The sequence below is a fragment of the Anolis carolinensis genome, chromosome 2 (assembly GCF_035594765.1).
Source record: "Anolis carolinensis isolate JA03-04 chromosome 2, rAnoCar3.1.pri, whole genome shotgun sequence".
Classification (NCBI taxonomy): domain Eukaryota; kingdom Metazoa; phylum Chordata; class Lepidosauria; order Squamata; family Dactyloidae; genus Anolis; species Anolis carolinensis.
This window is the reverse complement of record NC_085842.1, coordinates 121,637,527-121,660,258: the sequence shown is the minus strand read 5'-3', so window position 1 is coordinate 121,660,258 and position 22,732 is coordinate 121,637,527. Positions and strand designations below refer to the sequence as shown.

General features: G+C 40.1%; 1 protein-coding gene across 18 annotated transcripts in view; it reads left to right on the top strand.

Moving 5' to 3' along the window:
• Positions 1 to 22,732, top strand: part of tenm2 (teneurin transmembrane protein 2) — a 1,150,537-nt gene that overhangs the window by 1,061,228 nt on the left and 66,577 nt on the right. For all 18 annotated transcript variants that reach the window (XM_062973910.1, XM_062973906.1, XM_062973905.1 and 15 more), the window contains 5 exons: positions 3,094 to 3,304; positions 11,651 to 11,770; positions 18,383 to 18,644; positions 20,503 to 20,770; positions 22,517 to 22,660. In XM_062973910.1, coding sequence (XP_062829980.1) covers positions 3,094 to 3,304; positions 11,651 to 11,770; positions 18,383 to 18,644; positions 20,503 to 20,770; positions 22,517 to 22,660 — 1,005 coding nt within the window. The remainder of the gene's footprint in view (positions 1 to 3,093; positions 3,305 to 11,650; positions 11,771 to 18,382; positions 18,645 to 20,502; positions 20,771 to 22,516; positions 22,661 to 22,732) is intronic.

Here is a 22,732-nt window from a genome sequence, read left to right as displayed (position 1 = left end):
GTACTATCCAGATGTGTGTATATGGTCTCCTATTCAGTATCCAAGCACAGGTTTCTGGCTGGCATTGAATGGAGACATCTCAACCCCCTCTCCTTCACTCCCCAGGTCTTGAACTGGCACTTCAGAACAGTTTGATTGCCTCCTTGATTGTTTGCGAGATAACTGTAAGATTGGCAGTGACAGGGTAATTTACTGAAGATTGCAATGTCAGACTATATCCAAGGGGGTTCGCTGGCATGGAGATGTTATTCTCATGACTGACAGGCCACTGAGAGATTGGTGTGCCAATTTAAAGTTCATGGTGTCGTCAAAAGTGTTCAGCCACTGCAGCCCATAATCATGCAGCTTGATGAGGTCATTAGAGCCATAACATATGCTCACTCCAAGAGCAAACATAATATATAGATGGAGAAAGAGAGAGAGAGAGAGAGAGAGAGAGAGAGAGAGAGAGAGAATGAGAATAACTGGAGCAGGTAAATATAAATTTGTAGAAAGACGACATTTCTATCTTTTTATTGCTTTTTTTATTCCTTAATATAGTGATAGGATTCTCCTCACTCACAGCTGCCTGGGTAAAAACATGGAGCAAACTCAGAACAGAGCACAATTTCCAATCTGCTGTGTTGCAGGACTGTCGCAAACACAGAGAAAACAGAATACCGGGGGGAGAGTTTGGGCTTTAACAGAAAAACTGGAACAAGTTCTTAAGGGAACCCAATTATATCCTCATTTTTTAAAATTAGTAGAAATAGACTTAGATGGGGGGAAGAATGTAGATTATGTCAACAAGCCACTGACCTTGAAAAAAAGAAAAAGACTACAACTAGAGCATGCAAAGAACTTTTCTCAACTAAAGACTTACCATGGATGTGGGGAAAAGTACTACGTAATGTTGCCAATACTCTTTCATTTTTTAATCAGAATTACAGTAAAGTCTTGGTTATCTGACATAAATGGGCAGGCAGAATATCAGATGAGTGAAAATGTTGGATAATAGGGAGGGATCGCTCACTCGCTGGCCTCCCTTTCTGCCTCCTCCAGGCCCTGGTTTCCTACCCCGCTCACTCACTGGCCAGGTCCTGGTTCTACCGCCACTGCTGCCTTTGTCTCCTGACCTCGCTCTCTCACTCACTCACCTATCCTCCTTCACTCCCGCACTCATTCACTGGGCTGGGTCCCGGAAATGGCGGCAGAACCAGATCCCAGCCCGGTGAGTGAGTGAGAGAGCAGGGGAGGGCAAGTGAGTGAGCGAGAGAGCTAGGGCGAGCAACAAAGGTGCAGCAGCACAGAAGCAGGAGCCTGGTTGCCTCTTCCAGGCTTCTGCTTCTGCTGTGGCTGCCACCTTTGTCGCTCGAACTCACTCACTCACCTGCTTTCCCTCGCTCTCTCATTCACTCACTGGGCTAGGTCCCAGCAGCAGCAGCAGAACCAGGACCCAGCCAGGTGAGTGAGCAAGGGAGGGCAGCCCCGGGCCTCAAATAATATGCAGTGTTGGATAAACGGAAATTGGATAACCGAAACTCTACTGTACCTTCATCCATGAGTGATGCTTTAATAATGACAGTACAGAGAAACTGCCATATTGCTCATAAAACCTAAGAATATTTTTAAATTACTTATAATTTATGCTTTTTATTCTGTAGACAGCCACCCTATGGTGTGGATTTAGTGCTAGCAAGCATTTTAGGACTAAAATTTCCATGACTGCTCACCATTGGTTAGTTCTAAGGGATACTGTAGACCAGGAGTTCTCAAACTTTTAATACTGCTGAGCCCTTTTGGAAGGAAATGTTTCTCATAGAGCCCCAAGAAGCTTTTGGACATAGGGGCCGCATTGCCTTTTAAAATTTTATAGATGGGCCGGGGCAGTGGCAGATGGATGGAGGATGTTTGTGTGAACTAATTGAAAAAACATAAACAAATTCCTATGCACACTGCACATATTTTGTTTGTAGTGCAAAAAAGAAAGAAAGAAAGAATATTTAAAATAAAGAACAATTTTAAGCAACATAAACTTAACAGTATTTCAGTGAAATAATAATAAATCTTTATTTCTATCCTTCTTTTCTCCCACAAAGGGACCTAAAGCGGCTTATAACATATTAAAAGCAATACAAGTCCAAAACAATCAGCATATATAACACATAAAACCATCTATAAAATAAAACATAAATAAGACTCCAGGGGCCATCCAGCCTTTGTGATGATGATGATGATGCGAGTAACCCCAGGGGCCACCCAGTCCAACCTGCTTCTGCCTTGCAGGAAAAGCACAGTTAGAATACCCCCAATAGATGACCACCCAGCCTTTGCAATAATAATAATAATAATAATAATAATAATAATAATAATAATAATAATAATAATAATAGAAGCAGCCCTGGAGCCATCCAGTCCAGCCTCCTTCTACCTTACAGGAAAAATCAGTCAAAGTGGTGGGGAGGCCCCATAGGCTGTGCTGGCGCCAGTGGGGCTCCACAGGCTGCATGCTTCCTAGGCAAGGGGGAATTGATGTGGTCTGCAGGGACTCCACAGAGCTCTTGACTGTGCTTTTTGGAACCCTAAGGGCTCCGCGGAGCACAGAATGAGAAGCACTGCTATAGACCGAAAACATTTGAGAGACACATCTTATTTACACCTGAGACATACTAGTTCCTGCAATACTTGTTTTTGCATTGTACAGACTCAATTGAGTGCAGCAGTTGGAATGATTGTAAGTCGTAAGTATCCTGAAGTCTTGGAAGTTAAACAGCTTGGTTAACACTAAAGTAGTGAACCTCTTTGTACTCTGGGTTTTACAACCTACTGCTTGGCATTACTTCTTGTCTGATCTTGGAGGCCAAGCTGGTTAGGACATGTATAAACCCTGGTTAGGACATGTATAGGAGACAACCAAAAAATATCAGAGTGAGGCATTGACATATGACTCCTGCATATTCCTTGCCATAGAAAACTATGAAATTCAGGGGCTCACCTAAATCAACAGGTAACTCAAAAGCACACACACACAATGTTCACAGATGGTGAAAACACTGGGATTATTCCAGTCCAGGTGATTGGGGAATAAGCAGTCTCTTTGTTCTTCCATTTCAGACGGACTTGTGGACTGCCTGGATCCTGACTGCTGCCTCCAGTCAACTTGTCAGAACAGCCTGCTCTGCCGTGGCTCACGTGACCCCCTAGACATCATACAACAAAGTCACTCTGGTGCGCCAATTGTAAAGTCATTCTATGATCGAATCAAGCTGTTAGTGGGCAAAGACAGCACTCATATCATCCCTGGAGAAAATCCATTCAACAGCAGGTAACAGCCCCAAATATGGCTTTTATAAAGATACGGAAGTACTTCTGGCAGAGTTTTTAATAACAGTTTAACATGGAATGCTGCTTTCAGTAGGGATACACTTTTCCATCTCAAGGAAAAAATCCCATTCTTGGCTTTTCATATGATTTCTTAATGCTGTGTTTATGTCATGGTGCCAGCTTTACATTTTAGCTCCATATGGGGAAAGGTAGCAGTGGATTTATTTTGCATGCAGGCGGGGGTGGCAGGACGGAAGGGACATAAAGGTAAAGCCAAATGCTTTAGAAGCAAAAATGATATCTTTGTCATAAGAGCTGGGTGTGCTCTGGTTTCCAGATGGCCAATTCCGCTGTTTTGTACTGCATTGTCAAGACAAACATCTCTTTGATTGCACATTTTACCTTTTAATGGTTATTTATTTCATTCCCAGTTTTAAGTTAGAGCTAGTGCTCCCTTTCATTTTACTAATAATGTGTTTGAAATATTCAACCTGAAAGTTATGTGCATGTTTAAATAACGTTTTTCCTTCTATTGGGGGCAGTCAAAATATGTTTTTAAAATCTAAACAATAACTCGACTAAACATTGTAATGATATATTAGAAGGAGAGGGTGGGATAAATATATTGTCATATTTCATGCTCTACATTTTTATATATAAAATTCATCTGTCTAATAGAAAGCAAGTATATCTTTCTGGTCTCTGTCCCATACCTTTTGCATGGTCTTGGGCACATTATAAAGAACACAAATCTTGTACATAAAATGGGTTTTACGGTTTCTTACTGTAACAAACAGAGATCAGTTGTTTGGTAAATGTTTGCAGGCACCCAGAGGATTCTATGACCATTTGTTTCAATCAACAATCTTTCATGCCACATCACATATCCCTTTTGAAACTGAGAGGAATTTAAAAAGCAGTAGGTGGCATGACATGCTCATCTGCAGTCACAAAATAAATAAATCCCTTAAGGGGATTTTTGGATGCTATGTCCATGTCTTGGGGCAAGGATTGGAAACATATAGCCTACTAAACTGTATAGGACTGCAAATCCCAGCAACCCCTAACCAGAATAACCAAGGGTGAGGAATATTAGAAGCATTAGTCACTTCTAATTCCTTCTCTGCCTGGACTGTACCTTAAGTAGTACTCAGCACTTTAATCTAACTGTTAGTCTTTCCTAGGATATAGACTCAATAAATTAATAGAACTTAACTAAATCCTGTCTTACCAAGTTTCCACAGATTCTAGCTAAGACTAATAATTAGATTCAGGACTAAGTGTTCAACTATAAATGTATAGATGTATTAGAAAATGTTTCTTTAAGTAGATGCGGCAAGTGTAAACACAATGCAGCATGATATTTAATTAAACTAAATTGGAAACAGAGCCAGTATTTATTCTGAAATCATACTTGCGTGAGTTCTTTTGTTACTTACTCCATAGTTAATGGTGTTTAGGTTTGCAATATATATTATTCAAGCATCTCTGCTGGATCTAGTGGCGTATACTTTCTAGTAAGAGTACAATCCAACATCTAGGGTAGGATAAACATCCACTTGCTGGGACACATTACACTAACACTATAATACCACCCCTCAGCAGAATAGCAACATTGTAGAACTCATATTGATGACTAAATGCCATTGCGCAATGCACAATTGCAATACATAATGTGCAATCACTACGGTATGCACAGTAGAAAACATTTTTGTTTGCACTTGTCTGCATCCAATGCTATCAGAAAAATATGTCTGTGGCACTGTGTCACATAATTCTTCCTACCTCTCTAGTGTGACTTATGACACATACCTCACAAATAGAATCCCACCTCAGTGTGTCAAGGACTGGAGCCTGAGATGTCCACTTTGAGTCTCTTTGTGGAGATAAAAAGTGGGGTATAAATTAACGTCATTATTATTATTATTATTATTATTATTATTATTATTATTCTAGTAATAATATGACAGGTGATGCATGCCATATGCCACAAGAATGGCCATCAGATTGGAAAAAATCAATTTATATCCCCATACCCAAAAAGGGAAACGCTAAAGAATGCTCGAACTTCCATACAGTGGCACTTATTTCTCATGCCAATAAGGTAATGTTCAAGATCCTGCAAGGCAGACTCCAGCAATACATGGAGCGAGAGTTGCCAGATGTCCAAGCTGGATAATGGAGGAAGCCAGGGAGTTTCAGAAAAACATCTATTTCTGCTTTATAGACTATTCTAATGCCTTCAACTGTGTGGATCATAATAAACTGTGGCATGTGCTTGGTGGTATGGGATACCAAGTCACTTTGTCTGTCTCCTGAGAAATCTGTATAAAGACCAAGTAGCCACAGTAAGAACAGACCACGGAACAACAGATTGGTTCAAGACTGGGAAAGGAGTACGGCAGGGCTATGTCCTCTCACTCTACCTATTTAACTTGTACGCAGAACACATCATGTGATGTGCGGGTCTTGATGAATCCAAGGCTGGAGTTAAAATTGCTGGAAGAAAAATTAACAACCTTAGATATGCAAATGATACCACTCTGATGGCTGAAAGTGAGGAGGAGCTGAGGAGCCTCATCACCAAGGTGAAAGAAGAAAGTGCAAAAGCCGGGCTGCAGTTAAACATATAGAAAACCAGGATCATGGCAACCAGACCGATTGATAACTGGCAAATAGAGGGAGAAAACGTGGAGGCAGTGACAGACTTTATATTTCTAGGCTCGAAGATCACTGCAGATGCAGCAAGAAATCAGAAGACGTTTACTTCTTGAGAGGCGAGCAATGGCCAACCTCGATAAAATAGGGGAAAGCAGAGACATCACACTGTCAACGAAGGCCCGCATAGGAACCTATGAATGCGAGAGCTGGACCATAAGGAAGTCTGAGTGAAGGAAGATAGATGTTTTTGAACTTTGGTGCTGGAGGAAAATCTTGAGAGTGCCTTGGATCACAAGAAGATCCAACCAGGCCATCTTCCAGGAAATAATGCCCAGCTGCTCACTGGAGGGAAGGATATTAGAGGCAAAGATGAAGTATTTTGGCCACATCATGAGAAGACAGGAAAGCTTGGAGAAGATCATGATGCTGGGGAAAATGGAAGGAAAAAGGAAGAGAGGCCGACCAAGGGCAAGATGGATGGATGGTATCCTTGAAGTGACTGGCTTGACCTTGAGGGAACTGGGGGCGGCGATGGCTGACAGGGAGCTCTGGCGTGTACTGGTCCATGAGGTCACGAAGAGTTGAAACGACTGTGTTTATGAAGAAGAAGAAGAATATGACAGCCCCATGCTTGGAAGTATCTAAAGTAGTCTTACTTTAAGGAGTCATTGCATTGTCAGCTTCGCAAATCATTTATTAGAAGGCAACAAGAACAGGAGAAAGCTGTAACTTTCTGGATGCTGACAAATCACTTACTACTATTTTGTATTGTTCCTTCTTTGAACTATTAACTGCTAGAATTTCCAGGTCTCATTGCTGTAAAAATTGATGTAAAATTGATTTCAGATGCTTAGGTAGATGATTATAGGTTACTTATCTGGTTTTCTTTGGCTAAGCATCCTTCTTTTTTTCATCTACCAGATCATGATGAGAGCAACCTGCAGCCTACCTTCCAGTAGTTCACTTGTCTTTTTACTACTAGAACCCTGAATGTTTGTATAGGACTTTGATCATACTCTACTGAGAGTAAATGTTATGGCTGCTATAAAATCATTCCAAGGAGTACTGAATTGCATGCCCTTTGTAGTGGCTAAGATTTGACTCAAAAGAACATGGGTCCTCTGAGCAGTCCTGATGGGAAAATAGATTCTTATGAGAAGCCAAAGTTATTGACTGAGTCAGACACTTCCTGATCCAGATTCTTGATCTTGTTACATTGATAACTGAAAGATAACAGAAGATCATAACTGCATGTCATTATGAGGCACTTAGGAAAAGGGGGACTTTGTTCATTCTTAGAAGATTTAAAATCCTTTTTAAAATTATTATTACTACTATAAGCCTTTAGTTTTTGTGCATACTTACATGTATATTTCAAGTTTATGCCTGTAACATTCATGTCTATTCAGTATATTTTAAACTGGACTTACTAACCTGCGTCACTGTTAAAGGCTGCCAGGCTGTTGAGACTGACAAAGAATAGGATGCATAGAGTAGAGCTATTAAGAAAAATGGTTGTTGCTTGTGGTGATTTTGTTTGTGTTCATCTCTGATGCATCTGCGTGGTCTTGTGGTTGCAGCATCAATTATAAGAAAATTCAGTTGGTAGGACCCTGTTTGTTCTTTTAAAAACTCTTTGTTTTTATGTTAATAGTATAGCTTCAGGGCTCCTTATAATAAGGAAGATACTTATGAGCACACTTTAAAAGTGTGAGTGTTTAAGATCTGCCCCAAAGCTTGCCACTGGCTATGCAGGCTGGAGGATTATTGGAGCTGTAGACCAAACTTTTAATTCTCCCACCAAAGAGACTCCCATATAGTGGCGACTAACTGGGTAGGAACCTGCTGTACATTTCAGCAATAATTTTAAATGAGTTATCCAGGGTCTTGAACTGGCCGTGTGGCTTTGAAATTCCAGCTAAAACTTGGAGCAGAATCATCATCCCGCCAACGTGGAAATGGGCATCCACCTTTGATCCCATAAAACCAGAGTGGCTCTGTATGCATTTTAGCCCACACTCCAGCATTTCTCTCTCTTTCCAAGCTCCTTGTGCCCAAGCACACAAGTACATGCATGCCCCTGACATTAAGTCTAGTTGTGACCAACTCTGGGGGCCGATGCTCATCTCCATTTCTAAGCCAAAGAGCCAGCGTTGTCCGTGGACACCTCCAAGGTCAGCCAGCATGACTGCATGGAGTACCATTACCTTCCTGCCAAAGCACTACCTATTTATCTACTCACATTTACATGTTTTCGAAATGCTAGGTTGGCAGAAGCTGGGGCTAACAGTGGGAGTTCACCTCACTCCTCAGATTTGAACCACCAACCTTTCAGTCAGTAAATTTAGCAACTCAGCGGTTTAACCCACCGTGCCACTGAGGGCCCAGGGATTAGTATGCTCAAATCTCTATCATTTGAACTTTTGTATACTTAGACCTAAGTATATTAAGTATACTAAAGGAGCCCCTGGTGGCACAGTAGTTAAACCGCTGAGCTGCTGAACTTGCTGACTGAACGGCCAGCAATTCAAATCCGGGGAGCAGGGCAAGCTCCAGCTGTTAGCCCCAGCTTCTGCCAACCTAGCAGTTCAAAAACATGCAATCAGAATGGATCAATAGTTACTTACTTACTTACTTACTTAGGCGATCCCTCGTAGTTTAAGGATGATGGTCCTCCATCTTTGCTATCTTGGGGATGGATCCGTAGATGGCTGAAGAGACCTATTCTTGATCTGCATGTTTTCCCGCAGTGAGGCCATCGGTTTCCAGGTGGAAGGCGGTCTCGGTCAGGGTTGGCTTGACGGGCCTTCCTCTTGGCACATTTCTCCCTTTAGCCCTCTATTTGTGCCTCTTTGAACTCCGCAGCACTGCTGGTCACAGCTGACATCCAATTAGAGCACTCAAGGGCCAAGACTTCCCAGTTCTCAGTGTCTATGCCACAGTTTTTAAGGTTGGCTTTAAACCCATCTTTAAATCTCTTTTCCTGCCAACTAACATTCCGTCTCCCGTTCTTGAATTTGGAGTAGAGTAGCTGCTTTGGAAGACGGTGATCGGGCATTCGGACGTGGCCAGTCCAGCAAAGTTGATGGCGTAGGAGCATCGCTTCAGTGCTGGTGGTCTTTGCTTCCTCAAGCACACTGACATTTGTCTGCCTGTCTTCCCAAGAGATTTGCAGGATTTTTCTGAGGCAAAGCGTTACCATCAATAGTTACTGCTCCAGTGGGAAGGTAACAGCACTCCATGCAGTCATGCCAGCCACAGGACCTTGGAGGCATCTACAGACAATGCCCGCTCTTTGGCTTAGAAATGGAGGTGGGCATCAACCCCCAGAGTCAGACACAACTAGACTTAATGTCAGGGGAAAACCTTTACATTTACCTTAAACTTAGACCTAAACTCATGTGAGTGCTGAAATGAGAGGGGGGGGGGGCAATGCCTTAACACTGAGATGAAACGCAGTCCGAGAACTGTAGATGTGAGCATTTTTGTCTTAGCCATGGTGTATCAGCTACAAACTTGCCAGCAAATAGGCAGCTCAGAAATGAAACTTTTCATTACATGAATTTTCTCCCTGTTGGCAAATAGACATCTTGGGCAGGGAAAACGAAAGAAAAAGAGGGAGGGAGAGAGGGAGGGAAGGAAGGAAGAGGTGCTAGTGATGCTAAGTTCACACATAGAGGGAGTGTTGTTCGGGTATGAGAGCTGTACCAGGATGCAGGCAGGCATCGATTCTTGTAGTAGAAAAACAATGGCATGTTTTCAGTTGTGCATTTCTACTTTCAGAAGAAGGATGGGGACATTCCTCCTTCCCTCTGGCAAGTTGCCACATGCTCTCAAATCTGCTCTAGGAAACAATTCTGAGCAGGATTTTGGTGCCACAGGCTGCTGGGGATAAGGTGGAACTGAAAATCCCATGGCAAAATCCCATTGGGTTTAAGCCTATGTCTCTAATCAAGCAATGATTGCCATCTGTCTTTTCTCCATCTTGTGCTCACACTAAGCATTTCTGTACATGACTTAGTGCCTCTTGTGTGGAGAAAATATGTCACTTGCTTGCACAAGGGAGCTAGTCTTTGGTGCTTTGCATATGTCATAATTTGTGAATGTCATATTCTGGAAAAGAGAATATGAGCAAGAGCTCACATTTTCACTCACCCTAGTAATTCCCTTACTATTTCCAATTTCCCAGTCAATTTATGATCACGAATGTGATTGCAGAGATTTGTCCTTCATAAATTCCAGGAAATGAAATATGATGGCCAAATGAAATGAATTGTAATCCTTGCAGCTCTGTGAAAGGCAATCAATGCTGGTGAACAGAATTTAATGACTATAACTAGTTCTAGAGGGAGCAAGGAGAAAGCCCACAATCCAAGCGCTATAGCTTTGTGCCATCAAACACGATCTCTTCCCCACCCGAGACTCTTTGCATGTGGATTTGGACATTCAAAGGCATTTGAACAGAGGCTTGCAGTTCAGCATAGGGAGGAAAGCTCTGATGGTGAAGCCAAGACCTATAGTATCTAATAATTTTATGGAGGTGTCTAATTAAGAAAAGCCAAATCTCCTATACACACCCCACAGCCTAGGAAAATCACAGTCCCAGCATCCAGCCAAGCAGAAGGGGGGGGGGGGGAGAGGGAGGGAGAGGAGAGGAAGAGGGGGGGGAGAGAGAACACATGCATGTGCAGTGGCCACTTCATTGCTTCATTTTTTTGCAATCTACCCTGGCCAAATTTCCCCCTTTACCAGGGATTGAATAATAAAGAGATCTTTATTCCCACAAGTAATAAAAATTCATAGCTGTGTACTTTAGCATTATTTTTAACAGAGAAAACATATATGATTCAGCAAAAAGGACTCCAAAGAAGAAAGGATGGCTGCCCAATCACATTAATGGATGTCTGTCTGCAATGCAAAGTTGTATTTGGTATGCAAGTGAGAGGCCAATCCACTTTCAGAAATGGGACTTTCTTCCTATCAGATGGGATTATGACAGCCAATCAAAAATCCTGCTATCCTTTTCAATCCTGCTTCCAGAGAACTAAAGCAGGCACTGCTAATTGTTAGCCTATTAGGGCCACTTTACAGTGCATATTTTATGGGGGAGGCAATCCCTCTCAAAGCCTCTAAAGTGAATTGGCATTAATGAATAGTTGTGGCAGAAATGGTATTCTGCTGCTTTGCTGACAGGTGCCACACATGAGTAGGTTGTTTCCAGTGAGACATTTTAAGTTTCAACTGGTGCCCTTTGTCTAACTGATGCAGTTTGATTTATTTCAGGCCTCAAAACTAAAAAGATAGTCAAGTTAACAGAGCAAACTTTGCAAATACAGCTAATTCTCTTCTCAGTAATCAAGCTCTTTATTTCCCTGAATGGAAATACAGACCCAAACAAATAGCTGGCTGATCAAATCCTGTGTGGCCCCATTTAAATTTTAAATACACCCGTGTCTATTTGTGGCCTGCTCTTTGAAGCCAAAGAGTAACAGAGGCATTCCTTGCACTTGTTTGTGGGCCCAGGAGTCCTGCAACGTTGCTCCCATTCTGTTGTTTGTGACATGCAGCATCACTTTAAATCAAGAGTGAAAATGCCTTTATGCCAGAATAAGCACATCCAGCCTAGTATTCCTAGTCCCTAAGGCTTTGTTTCAGCATTGACATTTTAACTGTGTTTCTTTCCTAGTCTTGTATCTCTTATAAGAGGCCAAGTGGTGACTACAGATGGAACTCCACTTGTTGGCGTCAATGTGTCTTTTGTCAAGTATCCAAAGTACGGCTACACCATCACTCGCCAGGATGGCACGTAAGTCTAGGCGCTTCATTCAGGATCTATTTAGTATGTAATATTTCTGCAAATTAACAGATGGTGCTATCTAGTGAAACCATGTGGTATCATGCATGGAATTCCTACTGGGCTAAAGAGCTATCAAGGAAGCACAAAAGTCATTTTTCACGTGGCATTTTGAACACTTACTGAGAGCAAATATAAATGACTGATTTCTGGAAATAATGTGTTGGTACTTGGGCTTCTTTTCAAAGAACCTGCCCTGTATCTCTAAAAACATTTGTAGGCTACAACAATATCCAGCTGAGATCAGAAATATTTAAATTTGAAATGCAAGTCAAGCTAGCACTCTTTTGGAAAGGAGAGAGAGAAAAGACATTATAAAAGAGTGTATTTTCTTAAAAGTTCCCAGCTGCCCCTTTCCTTTCTGAAAACCTGTTATCTTTAGAGTTTCTTCAGGGCAGCACATAATCAAAAGAGTATAATTGAATATACTTAGGCAATTCCCTGCTGTGTGAAGAAGTGTGTCCCATTTCTATATTTATCAACTGATTTGAAATGCACACGAGTTCAGCACAAACAAAACTACGATGTGTCATGCTTTACCTAATTTATTGGATATGGCAGTAAAATAATATGTTCGTGAAAAAAAATTACAGAAGTAACACTATGAACACAATGTCCATAGAATGAGTTTGAAGAACTGTTGGAATAACTGATCAGAAATATGACTGGAGGCAAGATACATGTTTCCATTCCAGATGTATCACATTGTAGCAAATGATAATTATAGACTTTGATAACTTGCACTGTTGCACAATACACACCGGGGGTTAAAAACAAAGGAGAAGGCCCTAGAAATGTGAACCAAAAACCATAATATCTGGGCACTTTCAGATTTTATTTAGAAACATGTATTACTGTTCTTATTGCTTCTTGTTTGCATCTTTAAAAAAAATACCTCTATGATATTTTCCTAAGCATACATTGTTTCAGAATTTTCTGCCTGGTTTTTTTTTATTCCTACCTGAAATTTCTGGGTTTGTGGAAGTGTGACATTGTTTATGATATGAATGTGTGAGTGTCTATTCCACTGCCCTCCTTCCTCATTTTCCGAGATGTCTTTCCTATATGAACTGCCCCCTTACCATTTTTACTCATTTTAAAAAATAATGTTGGAAGTGAAGTGCGAAGGTCCTCCCTTTCACACACAGATCTTTGTCTTTCAAGCTACCTCTTCTTCCATGCTTCAAGTGTCTGCAACAATAATTCATATTCTGTGGAGCTGCTTTCACCATACAATGTGGTTTATATTAAAGTCCACTGATGCACATTAAAGGTTCTATTCTGGAGTATCCATGACTTTGCTTATCCCTGTTTAAAGCTCTTAACCAGGATAAGCAAATAATAATAACAACAATAATAATAACAACATTGGGTGCCGTGCCAAAAGATCTCAGCCGGCATTTGGAAACAATAGACATTGACAAAATCACGATCTGTCAACTGCAAAAGGCCACCGTACTGGGATCTGCACGCATCATCCGAAAATACATCACACAGTCCTAAACACTTGGGAAGTGTTCGACTTGTGATTTTGTGAAATGAAATCCAGTATATCTATCTTGTTTGCTGTGTCATACAATTAATATTATTATTATTATTATTATTATTATTATTATTATTATTATTATTTACCAATTTCTCCCTGTGACTTGAGGCAGGATACAATGTAATTAAAACAAGAGATAAAACACTATTAAAAGACATACAATAAGATTCACAGAGTTAAAATACAAGTTAAAATCCAATGATAAAAATGCAGATTAAAATTCACAACTTAAAAAGTGTTTGTGGTGTGCATTGTATAACAACCACTGATCTGTGAAACTGCTTAGCTGCCTTCAAACTGCATTGAATGATCAATATAGATGTGGCCTTTGCCAGTGGTCAGGGATTCTAGGAGATGGGTAATGAGAGATATAGCCAGACATAATGCCAACCTAACCCATCATCCCAAATGTGGTTGACTGAAGTCCAAAGTTGACTGCACGTATCAGGTCACTGAGTTTAATTAATTTTTGGCTGTTATTTGTGTGACTTCGTATTATTTCTGAATACGCCTTTTGAGTGTTCTCGGCTCCAAGTGTCATTGTGTGGATAGACTTCTTATAAAAGTACATTCAAGATGCTTTTCAAATAAACTTCTTTGGTGTGCATATCTGGACTACATTACAACCCATACAACGACCATCCCAACGCGACTTACTTTATATGCCGGGTCCTAGAGAAGTGCACTTGGACCAGACTCAGAGCTTTTTCTATTTCTGCCCCTGCCTTATGGAATGCCTTGCCACCCTATATGAGAGCCATGCGTGAGTTAGGGCCTTTTACCCTAGCACTCAAGACCTGGCTCTTTACTAGAGCTTTTGATCTATGTTAATTTTATCAATATTTGTATGTATGTTTTTATCCTTTACAATTTTATCTTGTAAATCACCTAGAGCATCTTGGATGGAGAGCAATTAATAAGTAATTAAATGATGATGATGATGATGATGATGATGATGATGATGATGTTGATGTTGATGATGATGATGATATATCCATGGAACTGATTCTCACAGTTTCTCTTACCCACAACCAAAAATGTATGTTCTCTCTAGGCATTTTCTATATCTTCCAGCACAATTCTATAATATGTTTCTATCAAATGTTGACCATAGAGTCACACTGTAGGATTTAGAAATGCTAGTGAGATGTTCTCTTTAGGCATTTTCTAGTTCCTCCAGGGATAGGCTTCCACCAGAAGTTCATATCAATTGGGTTTGTTACTATCTGCAGTTTCGTGTTTCCATGGAAAATCCAGGAACCTATCTCTCTCAGATATGGGTGTTTTTATATCACATACCATTCAGTGAGCCTCCTTTAGATTGATATGTTTGTAAACATTGAGCTGTTTACCATTCACGTCTTTCAGCATTCAACATATATTGCTTCTGAGAATTTATGATTTTTTTTATAGTTTGACTCATTTTTTTAGTCACCCATTATTGATCTTAATACATTTTTGTGAATACATTTCACAGTTTCTGGTTCACAATTTTAGGTCGCTTTGCCTTAGTATTGTTTCATTATACAGTTTCTTTAAAGCTACCTGCTGTTCAAAACTTTATTGTGTTTCCTGAATGCCCTTGCATTGCTTTTTAAGGGTCATTCACATTGCAAGTGCCTCACCATTCATTGTATTACCATATTTCATGAACACATTTTCATTATTTTACAAGGGCTGTTAACAGAAGCTCTTATGTTCACAGTAGAGGTTTGCATTGACAGGCCTTTATGAATCAAGAAAATAAGTGTTTGGACTTTTCTATGGGTTTTGGAGAAGGAAAGAAACAACTTGTTAAAGCACATTGCAGCTCTCAGGTCCCTGGGATCACGGGAACAGGATTTTAAAAGCAAGTCCATCGCAATATAATATGAAATTATTTTACATTTCTGAAGAGGAAAAAAAAGTAATGAATATTTCCACAGTCTGTTACAGCAAATAAAGCAATGAAGGGTCTAGTAGTGCACTAAAAACTAACAATTGTGATTTGACACAATCTGTCAACGGATTCCAGTTTACTTTGTGAAACATTTGGAGTGTTGCCTCTGCTGGCAGATATTGATAAACATCCTTAGGTGGTGAGAAGCGGTGGAAGATAGAAATGTGAAAGGCAGAACATTAGACAAGGATGTTTATCTAAACCAGGGGTTCTCAAACCTTTTCAGCTGCCAGGAGCCCCCGGTGGAATAGTGAGTTAAAGCCTTGTGACTTGAAGGTTGGGCTGCTGATGTGCAAGCTGCCAGGTTCGAATCCCACCCAGGGAGAGCGCGGATGAGCTCCCTCTGTCAGCTCCAGCGCCATGCAGGGACGTGAGAGAAGCCTCCCGCAAGGATGGTAAAACATCAGAACATCCAGGCGTCCCCTGGGCAACATCCTTGCAGACGGCCAATTCTCTCACTCCAGAAGCGACTTGCAGTTTCTCAAGTCGCTCCTGACACACACACACACACAAAAAAAGCTGCAGAGCCCTTTTTGAGGCAAAAGTTTCTCATGGAGCTCCAATAAATGTTTATATGTTATATTATATATTATATTACACATAATGTATGGACAACCTTTTTGACACATTGTGTTTAAAAATTTGACAGATGGGCCGGGCCAGTGGCAGAGGGATGGAGAGTGTTTGTGTGAACTAACTTTTAAAAATGAACAAATTTCTATGCGCACTGCACATACTTCGCTTGTAGTGCAAAAAAGGAAAGAAAGAACAATACAATATTAAAATGAAGAATAATTTTAGGCAACATAAAATTAACAGTGTTTCAATGGAAGATCCCCAGGGGCTGTCCAGTCCAACCCTCTACTGCTATGCAGGAAAAGCACAATCAAAGTACCCAAAACAGATGGCCACCCATCCTTTGTAGTAGTAGTAGTAGTAGTAGTAGTAGTAGTAGCAACCCCAAGAGCCATCCAGTCCAACCCCTTTCTGCCATACAAGAAAAGCATAATCAAAGTACTCCCTAAGAGGTGGGAGGGAAATAAGGTTTTGGAAGCAAGAAAAAGGCTTTTGGCATAGAAGGAGGCAGGAAGGGGAGGAGCAGGAAAGAGGAGGAAAAGCTTGGAGAGGGGGAGCACAGAGCACAGTTTGACAACTGCTGATCTAATCAATAGCAGTTTAACAAACAGCAGTTGGGAGGTGAGTAGGACATCCCATCATACCAAAGCAAATTACGGCATTCAAACCAAGACCTCCAATATAGCCTTGTCCAAATTCTTTCTTAATACTGAAAAATATTTCATCAACAAAATGGAGAATCACAAAAGACTTCAGGAAGCTGTGCTTATCCATGTTAAGGTTATTTTCAGATATTAATTTGTCGAACTCTGTTCCACAGAAGTTTTGGTTGGCTCCTTCCCTGTAGTTATTCCCCTGGTAGGCAAAAACATTTTTATTTAGGCAGGCATTTGGTTTGTAGCAGACAGATTGTTAAATGGGGGTCTTCGGTCTCCAGTTTGTTTGTTTTTTACATTTTAAATGTGTTTTTAAAACTGTTTTTAACTAGAGCTTTTAAACTGAATCGTTCTTTCATTTTTTTAAATTGTAATCCTGCTTGAATCCTGTGTTGCAAGGCGAGAAAAGCAGGATATTGAATAAATAAATACTCTCTTCTCCCCCTTCCCCCGCTCCAACCAGAAATATATTTTATGGTCAATTCTTGTTTCAGGAAATTGGTAAGTGTGGGCTCCTGGGGTTGAGTTGAATGGATATGTCCCCAGACATCTCATGATCCCATGGTTGCCAATGAATTCTTTCTGGGTGAGGGATTATAATATTAAGGGGAAGGAAATTATATCACATATCACATTGTCGTGACTCTCTGGTGTTATGGGTAAAATTATTTTATCATGTAATGTTTTGAGATAGAATTTATGTCTAAAGTTGCTACATGGGCTTGTTGCTATGCCTGTTGTTACTGCTACGTTCAAGAAGGGTGGTTGATTGTAAACAAAATCAATCTTATCCCCCCCCCCCAAAAAAAAAAAATCATCTGGTGATAAATGTCATTGTCTAGGCAGAGCTGTAGATTTCAGTGGATGTCTCTGGTAGGCTTTGACTGACCTATAGCTGATAAGGACTGGTGATCCTCCAGAATTTGATCCTAGGTACCAGTCTTGTTGTAAATGAGTTGAGTTGTATCTGTCCTTCTTAGAAGAGTCTATCATGCAAAAATTAGAATGTTTCTTGAATTAAGTGATTGGAGATGAGATGTCCAATTGATCTAATTCAGCAACTACTGGGCAGGATCTCAGCTCTTCTCTGTCAGAGGCTTGTCACATTTCCCATTTTGTACAATTCCTATTTTGAAAATCACAGATTGATCAGGTTTCCTTAGAGCAAATGCTTAGAATTTTAAAATTCTGGGGGAAGCATTCCCTTTCTTTTTGAAAGCGATCCAGGATAGAGGACAGGCATGCACATTTTCATCATTGCTCTTTCTCTGCCATCTGCCACAGCCTTTCTAATGAAAATATATCTCTGTCACTGTTAGGATTAAACCACAAAAGCTCTAGTTAACATTATGTATCTGGTGGTATTTTGTAGATGTTGTCTTTTGCATTCTTTTAAAGGCACGTCTGTACAACTCATTTTAATCATTTTTAAAACTGCTTTGCTTTCATGTTTTGTCACAAGGAAGCCTGTGAATTTTATTTTTGTGAGCTTGCTGAGAATTATCACATTTAGAGCCTTTCTTGGATTGCAACACTTAGGTTCTTAAAAGGGAAGGCAGACCCAGGGAGTACAGTATAGGCATGGCTTCAGGGCCTATTGTGTCTGTGCACTGCATGTGTTACAAGATCTCTTCTCCATCTCCGTCTATGGTTACTCCTACAGAAACAGATGTGTATTGAAACAATTAACCAACAAAATTATTTCTGCTCTATTAAAGAATAGAACTGTTCCTGCAGTAGCATCCAATAGCCACACTTTATTTTGCAGTTTAATCTTTATGACCTTCATTGTTCTTCCTTTGCATCATTGTAGAACTATCCATGATGTGGGCTCTATGTTTTCCTAGGTTTGACTTGATTGCAAATGGAGGAGCATCTCTCACTCTACACTTTGAGCGAGCCCCGTTCATGAGCCAAGAGAGGACAGTCTGGCTGCCATGGAACAGTTTCTACGCCATGGATACACTTGCAATGAAGACTGAAGAGAACTCTATTCCTAGCTGTGACCTTAGTGGTTTTATCCGTCCTGATCCTGTTATAATTTCATCACCACTTTCCACATTCTTCAGTGCTTCTCCTAGTCAAAACCCCATTGTTCCAGAGACCCAGGTATCAAATGTAAATGTAAAAACGTAGATTATAAGCACTCAGTCTTTTGCCACCCTGTGCCCTATTAAAACCTTTCTTATTCAGATATTTCAGATTTGGTAGGACTAGGCATGTTTTCTGCATTTATGCTAGTGAAGAACATACAATGTGTGAAATGTGATGAATATATTCAAACACTCAAGAGCCATATAGCAGACATTAGATGACATGCTTGACATTGAGTCACTGGTACATGTGCTTATATACATTTATTTTCCTTTCACATTAGATGTAAACTTTCCAGGAAACTCCAATATAAATGCAGCAATTGTTGCCACTGCATAAAGTGGAAATTGGCTCTCTTTGTGAGGAAAAGCTTTCATTCCTTTGTTAAACTTCAGAAAATGAAGCTGCAAAAGCAATACCTGTCTAGACATTATTTGTGGATCATTTCTGGCATTACTTTTCTGTACAGAATGGGATACAAAACTGTTAGGGACTCAAAATATTGTCACATCAATAAAGGCAGAAATGAGTGTCTTCCACATGTATCTTGTGGTGTTCTTGAAGAAGCTCAGCACAGTACATGTGTTAGACTTGTGTTTCATCTTTTGTCTGTCTTCATAGTACTGGATTCCTGAGTCAACATTTGCTTGTTCTAGGTATGAATACATTCGTTAACTTACCAGCGTTAATTAATTCAAGAGATAGAGCCACTATACTATTTACTCACTTGTTCATTTGCACACAGAATACATTATGGTTGTTTCCATTTTTTCTCATTGGCTGGAATTGTGTAGGTGGCTTACATTGGTCAAAACCCCAGTTACTTCACTGTAAGTACTTTTAAGGCCATTGCAAAAGGGGGTCCCTCCCTAGGTAATTCCCCTGAAAGCACAGCTCTATTCCCCAATCCCAGCTGCCCTTGTGCACCCAGGAGCTAAGAGGCAGCTTCTGCCCTTGTCTGAGTACAGCTGTTTCTCTTCCTTGAGTTTTCAAGGGCAAACTGGCAAACTGTAGTTGGCCACAATGACACAGAGCTGGGCCCAGGAGCTTGGAGCTGAGAAGAACAAAAGGTTGTTGCTTCTCTCAACAACTACAGATATGCTCCACCAGCTTGGATCCATGCAAGAAAGACTGGATATAGTGACAGTAGATCAGTATGCTTAGACCTCACAGCAATCACATATAAGGAAGAGGAATAACTTTAGTAGCAGCAAAAAGAACACTCAAGGTGGGCATTACCTCTTTGAAACCTCTTCCACCCTAAATGTGTTTTTTGCAGCCAATATATTAAATATCAGCTTGAAAAGAAAAAGAACTTGGGGAGGTGAGGAAAACAGATGGGGACAGACCCCCCCACCCACTTACCCAACACTCCTTTTTATCTCAAAAACCTTGGCCTTCTCCCCTGCTATCGGTCCACAGGATGCCAAAAAATTGCATGCAACTGAGAACAATTCGTTTTTCTTTTCTTTTTACCTGAGCAAGGGTACATAGTTGGTTGGGGACATTTTCAGCATTTCCATTGCTATTTGTATTATTTTTCAGGGCCTTTTCTCTTTCTCTTTCCCTGTTGGTTTATGCTGGTTGTCAATGGAAGTTGCAGGTTCATATAATTACAGGCTCTTGTGGTCTTCTGGCACATAACTAGCAATAAAACCTGTGGTTCTTATTTATGCTTTTGTTAGCAGTGTAAAATTTAAACGGTGGTTGAAACATTATTAATACAGAAGTCATATCTTAAATTGTGCATAAGAAGGCCAACCTAAAACTTCCCAGCAACAAAAAAAATCTTTAATCCATAAATATAACCCATGAGTTTAAGAGCCCCTTCCATAAAGTTCACAATGAATGTATCATCTTGTTTCTCATTCAGGTTCTTCATGAAGAAATTGAAATCCCCAGTGCAAACATAAAACTCTGTTATCTGAGTTCACGGACTGCTGGATACAAATCTTTGCTTAAGATCACCATGACACAGTCTCTTGTGCCTCTGAACTTAATTAAAGTTCACCTGATGGTAGCAGTGGAAGGCCATCTTTTTCAAAAGTCGTTCCAAGCATCTCCCAATTTGGCATATACTTTTATTTGGGACAAAGCGGATGCCTATGGTCAGAAGGTTTATGGGCTCTCGGATGCTGTAGGTACGCCATCAAATTGTACACAATTTGAATTTCAAGTGTCATAATAACCAGTTAAAGAAAATATTTCCTGATAATTTTTTTATAATTAAATGATGAAGCCCTTATTACCAGCTTACAAGCATGATCCCACCCTTTTGTTTCCATTCCAAGAGATCTGGTATGTCATAGAATTAATTGAGAAATAATCGAGTAGAAAAGCATGAAGAAGGAACTTTGGAAATGCAATATCCTGCAATGTGAATAGGCCTCTATGTAAACCTAGATTTTTTTGTTTCCAGTGCATTGTGGAGAATGATGTGAACCAAGCTTTTGAGTTTTCACACATTTCACACAGATGGTTCACTTTATATCATGCTAGCATGTGTATAGGTATTACCTGGGTTAGGTATTTCATAATGCTACTTTTTAGAAATACTCAGTGTGGTGGGACTCCAACCATCATCATCCTCTATCAGGCATCCCCACCCCACCAATATTTAAAGCTGAATTATGAGAGGTATGTGTACCAAGTTTGGTCCATATCCATTGTGAGCATGATTTATGCAGCTCTTTGGATGTGGCTGAACCCCAACTCCCATCATCCTCTATCAGCCCCCCCCCCCCCTCAAAAAAAAACTTCAGTATTTTAAGTTGTATAATGATGCATAATGATATGTGTACCAAATTTGGTCCAGATACCATCCACATATATTTTTACTTTTGTAATATAGATAGCTGTTCTCTGTGTGATAAAGATAAGAGAATTTTGCCATTCTTCAATGATGTTATTGTTGCATCATTTACCAATTGAAGATAGGGACGGGGACACTGGGGAGGCAAAATGGGTAATTTAATGTTTGGCTTCTGTGTGCCTATGTATCCCTTTAGATTTTATCAGGGCACAGTTTATTGCTTTATCACCTTTGTATCTTGGGAATCTCAGGGAAGTCTATGCAGAGTTATCCCATTTTAATGGAACAATGAGACTTAGAAAGAGCCTAACTAGGCCATAACTCAGCTTCAGAGCTTAACAATATGTTGCACCAAGGTCCTTTCAGTCCTTGTTATATGTTCAAACATGCTAACTTTTTGAATATATTATTAAGCAGCCATATATGAAAAACATGTTATGTGTATGCTAAAAATATAAAATACTCATAACACGCGCTACATTTACCAGAATGTGCATCATGCTGATACATGTGGCAAGGAACTGGCATTGGCCATGTCTTCCTGCTGTGTGTAAGTGCAGTGGCAAACACATTTCCTGGCACATAATGTGTGAAGACTTCTTCAAAATCCATAACCATTACAGTAACTAATAACTGGGTTCATATTAAAATTGGAGCAACAAAAGTCAATTTGGCAAAAGCTATCACTTGTAATTTCATATTTTCAAAGGTCTCCACATGATAGCACTCTTTTTCTGCAGATACTCCATTAACATATATTTATTGCATCATTTAATATATTTCTACTGTGCTGTTCTCAACATTTTTTTCATGATCAAATAAATAAAAGATGGAGAGTAGATATTACATCTCACTACAACTGAAATCACACAGCTAATTAAAAATAAAATCTGGGAAGTCATCATAGCAGATTTCCCCCCTCATTAAATCAGTTGTTTTCCCCCCAACACCCAGGTTCTCCAGAGAACAAATGAATTAAATTTAGGGGTCAAATGTTGTCAAGTATCTGAATTTAATATTAGCACATCAAAGTAGATAACTATATGTACACACATATATCTGCATCTGTTTTCAGTGTCTGTGGGATATGAGTATGAAACCTGTCCCAGTCTAATTTTATGGGAGAAAAGGACTGCCTTGCTGCAAGGATTTGAACTTGACCCCTCAAAACTTGGAGGCTGGTCTTTGGATAAGCATCATGTGCTTAACGTAAAAAGCGGTAAGTTCAGTTATTTTCATTTGTGCTTCTAAAGCTTTAGGTGCAGGCTGCATTGTCGGAGTTACTCTCAAA